We start from the raw sequence: 13721 nt of genomic DNA on the forward strand, positions 1-13721 counted from the left end.
AAATATATGAGCATACTCAATAGCAAACATTATTTGAGATTGAAAGTAGCAATTATACATTTTGCCAAGCTTACTAATCAATACTAGGGTGTCATTAATTCTATGAACATGATGTTCAAATAGAATTCATTTCAAAATTTTATATTTGCAGCAGTGAAACCCATATTTACTGTAATACAGTATGATACAATATGCATTTCACATTTATTATTCATAATAAGAGAAATAACATATTCAGATATAGATTAAAGCATTAGAACACTAGACACAAAAGTTAAATCTGATATGATAGTTTCATTAACAGTGTCATAGAAGTATATCTAAGGCAATGGTTGTTCCATGGATAGAACCTTGAGGTATCTCTCTGTTAATATTCATTTTGCCCCTTTAGCACTAATGTTCCATGAGTAAAAATTCTAAGTCACCTTAGCATGGTGAAACAAGTGCCAAATTTTATAAGAGGAACTGAGTTTGGCAATCCTCATTTAGTCAATTAAACTTTTCTGTGAACATAGTTAACCAATAATTAATGTTTATTGACTGTCTCAGATAGTAAGCAGCAAAACTGGGACTACAAAACATGTGTCCTGATTTTCTATTTAATAACATTTCCATTACACCAAGCTACCTCTTATATAATATCATCATAAAGACTAGAACACTAGGAGGACTTTTATCTTATCATAGTTCTTGTCCATCTTATTTTTATTTCAGTGGTCTAAAAATACATATTTACTTTTTTTATTCTCTCTTTCTTAGAGTTTCATTTCAGTTTCTTTGAAGGATGCTACTCCCTGTTTTTATTCTTTTTTCATTTGTAATAGAACCAAAGGAAACTAAAGGAGATTTTTTTGGTTTCTTTATTTTGTAAGTTATTCATATCCATTGTTAATTGCTATAAGATTGAAACTACATTTTCCAAGTAAATATGATTCAATTTATTGGAACAAGTAAATTTTCTAAAAGATGAAGATAAGATTTTCATCTTCTCTATTCTAATCTCAGTAATGAATCTGAAATTGCTACCTAACTGTAAAACTTAGATTGGACTGTATTTCCTACCTTTAGTCAATTTTTTGGGTGGAGTTCAACTAGTAGTAGTAGTAGTAGTAGTAGTAGTAGTAGTAGTAGTAGTAGCAGTAGTAACAGTAGTACTAACAACTACTACTCCTTCGAATATTTTTTCTATTACTATTTCTACTGTGTGAAATGTGTTTCAGGTATAAATGAAAATATTTGTTATCCAATTCTTATTCTTGATGAATGTGGGAAAGTGAATATTCTGATTTCTATTATGGAAGAAGGTGAATCCAATTTTTTTCTTTAATTTCTTGTTAAATTGCTTGTTATGAAAAGAGGATAAATGGAGTTCCCCACGTCTTTAAGCTATGCAGCTCTTATATTGAACTTACTTGATTCTGTTTGAAGTAAATAAGACATTCCCACAGTTTCCTAAATAGAAAGCACCACGTTGTTTCTGCCTACTTAGTCAGGATACATATTGGAATTCAAAGAGTTGATAGTTGCCATCTAAATTCCAGGGAATATACTACTCCCAGTAAACTTACCTTTTCCTGTGGTAAACAATTCTATGATAAGCAGCCAGACATTTCTCTTGGGTTTTACTTCTTGAGGTATTTTAAGGCTGTCACCAAGGAGGGGAATTCCTTCAATCTACCTTTAGATAACTGTGGAATACTTTATGAAGGTCAAGTGGGACGAAAAAGTATAATGCTAAATATCAGAGATTCTATTAACCGTAAGATACATTTGGGGAAAGACTGACTCATATCTGATATGGAAAACTGTCTTGGTTTCCATCTTTATGCAACAAATGAATTTTGCATTGGTTCCATCATGTGCAATAATTACTCACTAAATTGTGAGAATTGTTCACATTTTATCACATACAAAAGTCTTTACAAAAATCCATTAGAGTAAATAGAGAGTTGTTAATTCCATCATAAGGTAACTAGAACTCAGAGAATCTAGGCAACTCACATATAACCAACTAGTAAGTGTCAGAGAAAAGACTTAAACCCAGATCTCCTGATAAGATTCTCTTATGCTAGTCTAACTAAAAAATAATGTGAATACTCATTGGTTTATCAAAATCCAGAAATAGTGGGAAAATCAGATGTAGTCAAAAATGACATACCAGACCTCTCTAAAAAGTGTATAAAACCAAACATATAAGGAATTATTTATGTTTAAAAGGCTTGAGAAGGCAGTGTGATTGGATATCTATAAATTGCATGCAAAAGTTGCTGGATGAATCAGGAATTGAATTAAACAGGTAAAAATGAGGTTTCGTTGTTTTTTTACAACATTTATTAAATCACTTCCTGTGTATTGTCCTGATGAAATACTGAAAATGAAATACCTACTGCTTTAGTGGAAAGATACCCTAGATGGAAAGTGAATAATACTGGGTTCTCATCTCAGTTTTCTTACTTAGCTGTGTCACTTTAAGTAAGTCATCAAATTGCATTCAATCCAATTTATTGTGTCTATAACAGTGAAAAAGATTTTACCAAGTGCTTGGGCTAGCAAAATTGAAAAACAATTCCTGACTTCTAGGATCTTACTATCTATTGTGGGTAATAAAGTATAATGAAAAGAGCATAGTTTTTAGAGTCAGCACATCTAGTTTAATTCTTAGTTCTGACACTTTATATATATCCATAGACAGCACATTTCTCTGGAGACTAATTTTCTCATTTTCTTTTTTTGCTTGTTTGTTTTTTGTTTTTGCTTTTTATAAGGCAATGGGGTTAAGTGGCTTGCCCAAGGTCACACAGATAGGTATTATTAAGTGTCTAAGACCAAATTTGAACTCAGGTCCTCCTAACTTCAGAGTCAGTGCTCTCTCCACTGCAACACCTAGCTGCCCCTAATTTTCTCATTTTCAAAATCTTGAGGGTGAGGACCTGAATTAGATGATTTCCAAAGTCCTCTTGAATTCCTTGATTACATGATATTTTATAACATTCCAAATAAGAATTGGATAAGCACACTGGAAAGGTTGAAGTGAATGATCTAAAAGGTTGAAGAGGCATAATTTCTAACTGCAATGTACTAGGAAAGCGTGATGAAGAAGCTGACCTATGGGGTGTACCTTGGAGTAAAAGAAGGTTTACAACAGAGTTTGATATTAGATTTTGTTCCAAGTTTGCAGGATAGTTGCCAATTCATTGAAGTAAGAAAATAGAGAAAAAAGATCAGATAATGGCATTTATTTCATTTTACCACCTCTTTACCTTAGTTTCCTCATCTATAAAATGAAGGACTAGGTCAGGGGTTCTCTTCAAGGTCAAAACAATTATTTTCAGGGAAGCTAGGTGGCACAGTGGATAGAGCACCGGCCCTGGAGTCAGGAGTACCCGAGTTCAAATCTGACCTCAGGCACTTAATAATTTCCTAGCTGTGTGGCCTTGGGCAAGCCACTTAACCCCATTGCCTTGCCAAAAAAAAACTATTTTCATAATGAAATTAATTAAATATTTTCACAATTATACTGGCAGCATATAGAACACTGAGGAGCTTGAAATACCTGAATTTAAATACCTTTGGAAGAGCCAAATTCAAGACTAGTATCAGACACATTAATCTTGTGACCCTGGGCAACTCACTCAATCTCTTTCTCTTAATTTTCTCAACTATAAAATGGGATAATAATAGTACTGTCCTCCCCAGATCGTCACAAATATCAAATGAAATAATAATAATAAAGGAATTAGTACAATGCCTGGCACAAAATAGGCAATTAATAAATGCTAAATGTTGCTGCTTCTATCACTGCTAACACTATCATTACTACTACTACTACTACTACTACTACTACCACCACCACCACCACCACTAACACCACTACCATCACCACCACCTGTACTGTTACTAGTCCACTACCACTACCACTACCACTACTACTACTACTACTACGAGGTGGCTAGGTGGCATAGTGCATAAAGCACCAGCCCTGGAGTCAGGAGTACCTGGGTTCAAATCTGGTCTCAGACGCTTAATAATTACCTAGCTGCGTGGCCTTGGGCAAGCCACTTAACCCCATTTGCCTTGCCAAAAAAAAAAACCTAAAAAAAAAAGAGAAGTCAGAAAGTCTAAAGTTTCAAGTCTTGCCTCATTAATAAATACCTAGCTGTGTGGCCTTGGGCAGGTCACTTAACCCCATTGCCTTGCAAAAAAAAACCTAAAAAAAAAGCCTTACTACTACTACTACTACTACTACTACTACTACTTCTACTACTATTTCTTCATCATCTTCATTGTCTTCTTTCCTTCCTCTTCTTTTCTTCTAGTATTACTATTACTATTACTGCTATTGCTATTACTATTACTATATTACTGTGATTGCCACTGCTGCAACTGCAACTAAGATATTTACTTTTTAAAATACTCCTCTCTTTTCCAACTGCATTTCTATATGAAGCTAAATATATATATTTCAATCAAAACAACATATTGAAAGAAATTGAATTCAGAAGCATGTATGAGGTTAGAACTGCCTTGCCTTAAAATACTAAAAAAATTGCAAAGAATATTTGAGAATGTTTATCTTTTGACTTTTTTTTGTTTTTGGATAATAGGTTTTCCTTCATAAAATGTCATTTATATTAACACATAACATGTTTATTGCTGTTACTTTTAATGAATCAAATAATTATTTTGAGAAAATATGTCTTAATTTCTAATATGACAAATTTCAAAACATATAACCAATATAATTTAAAACTCTTTGCTGTTCAGTAATTTTAAGAGGATAAATTATTCCTCAATTTTGATGAGAATAAAGATGTCCTGTGAATAATATATTTGAAAATAACAGTATAAAATAACACCTTAAGTCCTACAGCTTTGAAGTCCTATGATGTATGAATGTATGAAAAAGTATTTATTAAGTGTTAGGTGCTAAGAATAAACAGAAGCTAGATAGTACCATCAAAGAACTTATATTCTCTTTAGCAAGATGGTACAACAACATAATTTGATGGTGTTATTCCCAAAAAGATGTTTTGGTTTAGAAGGTTACAGGATGGTGAGTAGGATCATAGGGACTTGATTGCTATAATCTTCCTAATAACAATGCCAATTTGATTACTCAATTGGTGAGAGAAAGGGTGGGGTGATTAGAAAATATGGGTAAACATATAGAATGAAAGCAGATAGTTTGAATATGACTCTACTGGAATGTGAAATATGATGAGCTGGCTACATGTGGTCCATGTGACATATTCATTAATCAGGGCAGTTCAGACTCAGAAAAAGGAGATTCAGAGTTCAGTTTCCCAGGAGGGCTCAGAATCAGGGAAGATGGCAAGGTCTAATATTTTTGAGGTAATAACAGCAACAGGTAGTATAGATTATAAGATAATGGGGGATAAAGGGTGGAATGCATCTCTTATTTTGATTGTTGCTTTATCTAACTATAAGGTAAGATACACAAGCAAATGAACACTATAACATATCTTTGGTTCACATTACTACATGGTCATTGTTATTACTTTGGAAAGATGCGCTTTCCTATCTTCTATTATATATTTAGTTTTCTTCTCCTTTGTTTATGTGTTTGGTTTTGCCCAGGAGATTGCATCAGCAATTTGAAAGCTATAAAGAACAAGTGAGGAAAATTGGGGAAGAAGCCCGGCGTTACCAAGGAGAACACAAAGATGATGCCCCTACTTGTGGCATTTGTCTGAAGACAAAGTTTGCTGATGGTTGTGGCCATTTATGTTCTTACTGCCGGACCAAGTTCTGTGCAAGATGTGGAGGCCGAGTTTCTCTTCGATCAAACAATGTAAGTATGGAAAGAATGGAAATAAACATATTTGGTGGAAATAAACATATTTGGTGAAAATAAAACCATTAAGATTTTGAAACCTGGAAATACACACACACACACACACACGTGTGTGTGTGTGTGTGTGTGCGTGTGTGTGTATACATATAGGAGAGGATATAGATATATAAAGAAATATACATATTTTGAAAGTATTTCTTTTTTTTGCTGTTATATTTTTTCCTTATATGTATCTCTCTTTTGAAATGTCAGTATTAGGATGAAAAATGAAGGTAATTTAGTTAAAAAGTTACTTTTCAGTGTGTGAGATTTCTACACATTCTTTTAGGAGCTGCTTTCTGGACCAAATATTAACAAGCACTTTTTTTCTCATATTGAAACAATTTAACGAAATAGATCTGAAGGATAAGCAACATGAAACCCATCCTCAATTCAACTTTTAAAGATAATTCAGTAAGGTAGGCAAAGAAAACAAGGAGATAAAGACCTTAGGATACAGTAAGGACCCACTGCCATTGAGGAGAGTGAGAAGTCTCTGAGATGAGATAAAATACTATATAGATATTTCCAACATTTTCTAAATATTGTTATCAAATAGACCTGAAGGCCAGCTTTTCCAATAATGCTAGCTTGTAGGTGGTGCCAATACTTTCTAAATTTTAATACCTACTTCATCCTACTTTTCACTCTGATTTTGGATAACACTCATTTTTCTCCAGAAAACTTGACAGTTTTGATCTTAATAATTTGTAAATTCCAGGAAAATTTCATGATGAGTTTGGTTGTAAAACAGCAAACTAATTTCAGTTTCATTTATTTTGATGTTTAAAATAATTGTACATTTTTATAATTTACATTGTCTAAGACAAGAACATAATCATCATTTTATAAGTTCCTGTAATTTAAAAAATGTAATTTATAAATGATACTATATAGAGTTTTATATAAGATGTGAATGAGAGTTAAATATGCCTTTGTGATTAGCAGCTTAACTTTTATCATCAAATTAAAGAAAAACCATAAGATCCTAATTTGTCTAAAATCGAATTTTTAAGATTTCTATAGATATAAAACTGTATGATGATACTATCACCTTATTGCTACTATGATTGAGCTACAATTTTGTACTTTTTCTCCTCTTTGTGATGGAACCCAAATTCCCTATCAGTTTTAATTGATATTTCACTTTAATTTCCATGCATTTGTGAACATAATTCTCTGAAATGCTCATATTAGTAATGCTACAAATGGAAACTCTTGGGTAAAAATTCCAAAAAGCCTTTAAATTTTGAAAGTATTTTTATATTGTATTGCATTTTATGCCCTATAAGTAATACCCATATAATTAGTCACAAGGGAGAGAAAAAAAGAGTATTTTCCCATTTAAAAACATTTTTGATAAAGATATTACTATCTAAACTATGAGAATAATAGCATTCCTAGGGGATTTTTTTGCCTTATTATTTTAGACTTTTTAAACATATATTTGCTTGTTAGTGATGTATTAAAAGTAACAAAATTTTATATTTATATTTTTTTTGAAAAATGAACATAGATAAGATAAAAATTAACCTTCATCTATTATGCCTTAGTATTATAATGGATGGCAAATTTTATCTGATACATGAGAACAAGGGACCAAAACCCTTCACAGTTGAAACTAGACTATCTTGAGAGGTTCCTAGTAAGTTCAATTGGGGAGGAAATCTTATAGATGAGAACATAATGTATGACAATAATTATCTAATATATTATGTAAAGTTCTTAATGACAGATTGGATTTTTATCAAAGTAGAGATATAAAGGAAATAAAGCAAAAGAAAGATTTGATCTCCAGAGAGATCTGAAACTCAAGAAAGGCCACTCTTCAAGACTTGTCTAATTGTTAAAACTCTGTTTTGATTTTTGGGGGGAGGGAGTGGGTGGGAAGGAAAGAAAGTTAAGAATAGGAAAGCAAATTTACATATTTATTCTTTTATTTAAATCTGTCCTACCTTATTTCATTATAGAGCTGATTTAAGTTGTCAATCAACTCTGAAAATGCATGAGTTATGAGGAAATAATTGAAGAAATATTTTTGCAACACTACACCTTGAATAACACTAATTCTTACACAATTTTCTGGTGTAAGCACAGTATTGAGATGGCTAATATTTCTCTTTTCTGGTCTTTTTATTACTTTGTTTTGCTAATGTTTCTCATTTATATTCTTCCTAATTGAAATGTTTGACTTTTTTCCTATGCATGAATAATGCCTTTATTTAGGAATTATGCTTTTACTTTAACAAATTTTGTGTTTTAAATTCATAAAAACACTTAATGTAACTGCCTTAAAAAGCCCCGTGTATTAATATGTGCTTCCTTTTCTTTTTCTCTTCTTCTTTCTTTTCTCTTTACCCTGCTTCCTTGGATGCTTGCCCAAAGGAGGACAAAGTGGTTAGAATCCATGCTTTCTTTTCTATCATTTATTATTATAATGTTGTTAAACTTTATTCAATAAATGTTCAGGATATTGATGCTAGCCACTGTATTTCACAAAGTAATTCAGTGCTAAAAAAGAGCTCCAAACTCCTTTTTGTGCTCCTCAAACAATTAAGATTAATAGCCAGGGGCAATAAAGAGGCTGCTATATATATATATATATATATATATATATATATATATGGACAGTCTTTGTCATTTTAAGTCTAGAAGGGCAGTATATAGTATAATTTAAGTAATTATGAGCTCACTTTGGCCTCTTAATACTCTATCTCTTAAGGCCTCTTCCATCTACCTTCAGGACCAATAAATGATAATGGATTTTCTCCCAATACTTAGTTCCTTCTTCCCATTGCTCAAGCAAGATACACAGGCAGGTGTCTTGCTCCTTTATTGTGGGAGGGATGCAATGAGACCATCTCCACAGGGTTACTGAGATTAAACAGAACCCAGAAATCAATGTTGATTTTGTTGACAGAATGGAACCAACTAAGATGAGCTCTTAGAGTCAGATTTATAATAGTCTTTCACCATCCTTACCTCTTCCTGCTCCTATTGCCTCTCTCGTTTTAGCTAGACTTTTAAGAACAGACTTCATCTCTTCTGGGCAACCATAGTGGGAGATCAGAAGAGGAACAAATTGAGTGGAAACCATCATCCTTCACTGTCCAGAGAAGGTTATTTGTTATCGACTGGAATTTTAAAAAATGAAACAATTTTATGTAAAACAATAGGAAGAGATGACATTCTACTAATTAAAAAGAAATCTTACCTTTTGGAAAGTTAACTTTAGACAAAAAAAATAAAAAAACCTAACACAAAAAAACACAAACCAAACTAAAGTCTACACCTTCAGGCCATGATGGAGCATTGGAGGAAGTCTTTAATAGAGGATTTGCTCATAAAAGTTCACCTTTATATAATATTTTAAGGTTTACATAAAGCACTTTTTCTCCATAACAACCTTGTGAAACAAGTAGTTAATTTGAAACTATTTAGAGCAATTTTATTGCCATCATTTTCTTTACTTCTTGCTGATTTTATTCCATTTTTTTCCATTCAGCAGAGCTCATTTGGAATTTCCAGGGGTTCATGTATGATCTAATGTGTGAAAAAGGCATCAGTGAAAATTTGGCTCATTTTAACTTTGTTTAATGGGTTTGGTGGAAAAATAGATAGATATGATAGGGAATCTAGTATAAATCTGTGACTAAAATTCTACTTAAAAAAAGGTTTTATCATTACAATTTATTAGTAGAAAAAATTAAGATTGAGATTTTAGAAGTTCTTAAGAACTCCCAAATTAAAAATGATTCTTATAAATCATGTAATCCCTTTTATACATAAAAAATTAAAAAACAGGATATAAGAATATATACATATTACTATATAAATGCATCTATATCACATAAATATATGTCCGTATGATCATCTAGATCTGTGATAAAGTCAGGAAACTTCTATATGGAAAATCCCTCTGCAATATAGATCAGAAATTTGTTTATTTTCTAGGATCCTTGTCAGAATAAATGGTTTCTTTAGATCACATAGAGCACATACTGTCACATAGATAGATATTATGGAAATGACTTAAATCTAAATCTTATGTAATCCAATGTCCATCCTTTATTATGCAACTACTACTACTTCTACTACTACTACTACTACTACTACTACTACTACTACTACTACTACTACTAATAATAATAATAATAATAATAGTTTTATATCATACTTTAAGATTTGAAAAGCACTAGACTTTATAACATTATAAACATTAATTCATTTTATCCTTCCAGCAATCTGGGAAGTAGATGCCATTATTAACCTTACTTTACAAATGAGGAAATTGAGGCAGGTATTAGTTAAATTACTTATTCCAAGGGTCACATAGTAAGTTTCTGAGTCTATATTTGAATTCAGGTCTTCCTGATCTCAGGTATAGCACCCAATTTACTATGCCACACAGCTTCCCTTGTACAAATAGATGTATTCAACAAACAGTTTTGCCTTTCATGAGGGGTCTACTTTATAGGAGGAACTGCTTTTGCAATGGCATCCAACTAACATCAAATCTCATAACTGACTTAACTGGAACTGATCTAAGCTAAAATATTCTACCAAAATAAGACACAATGTCTTTTAGACAGATTCAGGAATGTCAGTATGTTATTGTTACCCAAAAATATGCAAAAGGCTTATGTTGGTTTAAAGTTTAAGAAAAGAAAATATAAAGAACTTAGAAAATGCAATAAAGTTTCAAATAATTTTATATTTGTTAGAATCTATTCATTCATGACTTTATTCTAAAGTAATTAATAATTACTCATTAATTATTCTTAATAACTTATTGGGATATTTCAATCTAAAATTCTGATTTTTCACTTCAAGGAAACTGGAACTAGATTACCTTGGCCTGAGTCAAATATCTGGGAAATACAGTATCAGGATAAATTACTATATAACATATCTATACTTTCCTTCTTTTCTCTTACTTTTTTTCCTTAAATTTATACAATGCAGTTTTCTGCAAGTAGAATGTAATCAAGTACGACAAACTAGAAAGAAAAGAACAGATATTTCTCGCACTAACAATCTCCACCCTTCCAGAGTTCTATAAAATAATGAAGTAACTAGGTGGTCCAATGGATAGAGCACTATGTCTGGAGACAGAAAGACCAGAGTTCAAATCCAGCCTTAGATAGGTAGTAGATATGAGACTGAAAAAGTCAGAAAACAGCAACAACAAAGCAAAACAGAACAAAATAACTCTGTTTCAGGCTCCTCAGCTGTAAAATGGGAATAATGATCTCCCTAATGGTAAGGATCAGATGGGATAATATTTTCAGTGCTTTGCATAATGGACATTATATCAATACTTATTCCCTCTCTCCCACTTCCCTAATGAATTGTAAGTAGTACACACATACCCCAAAAATGTATCAGTATTACACATTGTAGGAGGATGTATAGACAACATAAGGAGAGGGCTCTGGTCCGTCATTCATTAGAACTTGGGTTCAAATCCTATTTCTTTTATTTACTGGTTTTCTAATTTCAGGCAAGTTATTCCATTATTTTAGACCTGTTTCTTTACTAGTAAAATGAAGAAAGAGAGTAAATTAGATGAACTCTAAGATCCCTTCTGACTCTAAATCCTATTATCCTAAAAATATCTAAAGTTCTAATACTTTTAAATTTTAATATTGTGAGTGTATTTTTCACAGTCCTTATGTCTGGAGAATAATTTAAATAATTTATGCCTAAAAAAATTTTTAAAGCCTAAAAACAAGGCTAAAAAATGTAAACAACTCTAAAAATAGCATTAAATCAGTGTTCCTGACAAGGAAATAGATGACATTAAAAAAAAATGCTCTACCTATTTGATAAATAAAATTACTTTCTCCTTGTGACAAATTTGACCATGCAATTCTATACATTGCTTTAGGGAGAACAAGATAAAATTTCTTCCTGGTTTATCTGGTGCATTCTTTGATAAATCTTCTTTTGTCTGGGCGGGGGGGGGGCACTAGGGTCAGTACCAAATGAGCACATATTAGCTATTCATATTCTCTCCAATCTGGGTAACAAACAGTAGATTTGGGGAAGCTCACTTGCTAACTTTTGCAGTTTAGTGAGTCAGCTGAATTGAACATGCCAAATTCTTTTCCCCTTTAGAATTGACTATAAATGTTGATTAGTATTGTTTAGGGAAGAATGAAGCTTATAAATAGAGCCACTGAACATGTGCTCTATAGCATTTTCAGTTTGGCTTTATTTCCACAACAAAGAATAGGGTTTTTCATATTTTAAGATGATTTTACCTTATGGAGTTACATCCTTGAGGAAAAAGCCTAAACAACAATTTTTTTCATTATACTTCATGTCTGGTGAAGCTGGGCATGTCTATCTTTTAATAGTCTTGTGATATTATTTCTGTTATTGCCAGAACAAATATTTGCATTTCATTATGTCAGCATGTTTATTAATTAGGAGCTATATTTACAAAATCATGATTCTTTAAAACAGCCCATCAAAACTTTCCCTGGTTATTTCTTTCTTGTAAATCATATTTTATGATATGTTTATATAGTAAAACATATTCTTGGAAGGAAAAAAATTATAGAAGTTTTGGGGGAAGAAGGAGTCTGTAATTTTCTAAATCAAAGGTGATACTGTTTGAGAATATGTAGACAACTGAGTAATACACAAACATAAAATTCTTCCTTATCTCTGGCCCAATTCTTTCTTAAATACCCCAATAATGGTTTCAGTATTTTCTTATTACTAGAGTTGCTTGAGAAATAGAGACAATGGATAGATAGCTTTTAAATGATTTGCATAATTGCATTAAATATTTATTTCTCATTATGTAGAAGCTTCTCAGAGTGAGCCATATTTAGGCCATGCTCTGGCAAAGAGTATGATCCTAATTTAAATTCTTCATTTTTGAAAAGATGATAGTATGGGTTTTTTTAGACCCTTTATCACCTCTATTTTCAGATACTTTGATAGATTTGCTGTGTAGGAAGTCTCCCTAAAATATTTTCTCAAAGTAGATAGGATTGGACCTAATATAGAACCACACATAGATAACTATATAGACGAGGATATCATTCAAGATAAGAACTTCCATTAGATTATTCCCCCCTAGTTTATTGTACATCACTAGATGCTTCATCAAAGCTTATCCCAATGAGATTTGTACTATCAGTTTGAAAATAGCTTCTATATTTGAGCAGTTGAAAGACCATAAAAATCTATATTCTTATTCTATTTGGGGAATTGCTAACCTATGGGCTAATAAGTGGAGAATTTATATCAATTATATTTGACACTCCTATGTATATTGAGCAGATGTTAGAACTTTTATATTCCTGATAACATTAGGCTTCATGGTCCAGAGTTGACTTAAGGAATTCCCAATAAGCAAACTCCTTTCCCCAATGTAGATCTATAAGTATCTTTTCACTTGACTTGGAGTGCTCCCTTAGGAGCAATGAGAGGTTAAATGATTTAGATAAGGTCCCACAGCTAGTATATAAATCATACTCTTCCTTACTTCATAGATCGGTCTTTGTGCTAATTCTCAGTATCCACAAGCTCATATATCTAGGGTGTGAAATGGTATCAGAAGTCTTCTCATTCAATTCTCTCTTTTTTTTAAATTGAAACTAAAGCTTAGGAAGTTTAAATGATTTTTCCCAAGTTCATCCAGACAGGATTCCTGCTATCATACCAAAAAAAAGGAACAAATACTACAATGGAGGAGCAACGTCTGATTATAGGCACAGCTCTATTGTTCAAATGAATTATAGCTAATGTGCTGTTGGAATAAATGATGGCATGTGGTCACAGGAGGCAGCCAGACTAGAATTAGGAGAAAAGAGATCAGGATAAACTTTGGACTTGTCAGACTGGGAAT

The 13721-nt window shown here is 32.0% G+C and overlaps 1 protein-coding gene across 1 annotated transcript in view; it reads left to right on the forward strand.

The window, feature by feature from the left end:
* The window catches only part of RIMS1 (regulating synaptic membrane exocytosis 1), a 658456-nt gene that overhangs the window by 272919 nt on the left and 371816 nt on the right, over positions 1-13721 (forward strand). The window contains exon 2 of the mRNA XM_074237321.1: positions 5599-5812. Within this exon, the coding sequence (XP_074093422.1) occupies positions 5599-5812 (214 nt within the window). The remainder of the gene's footprint in view (positions 1-5598; positions 5813-13721) is intronic.

The sequence above is a fragment of the Macrotis lagotis genome, chromosome 5, assembly GCF_037893015.1.
Source record: "Macrotis lagotis isolate mMagLag1 chromosome 5, bilby.v1.9.chrom.fasta, whole genome shotgun sequence".
NCBI classification, from domain to species: Eukaryota; Metazoa; Chordata; class Mammalia; order Peramelemorphia; family Peramelidae; genus Macrotis; species Macrotis lagotis.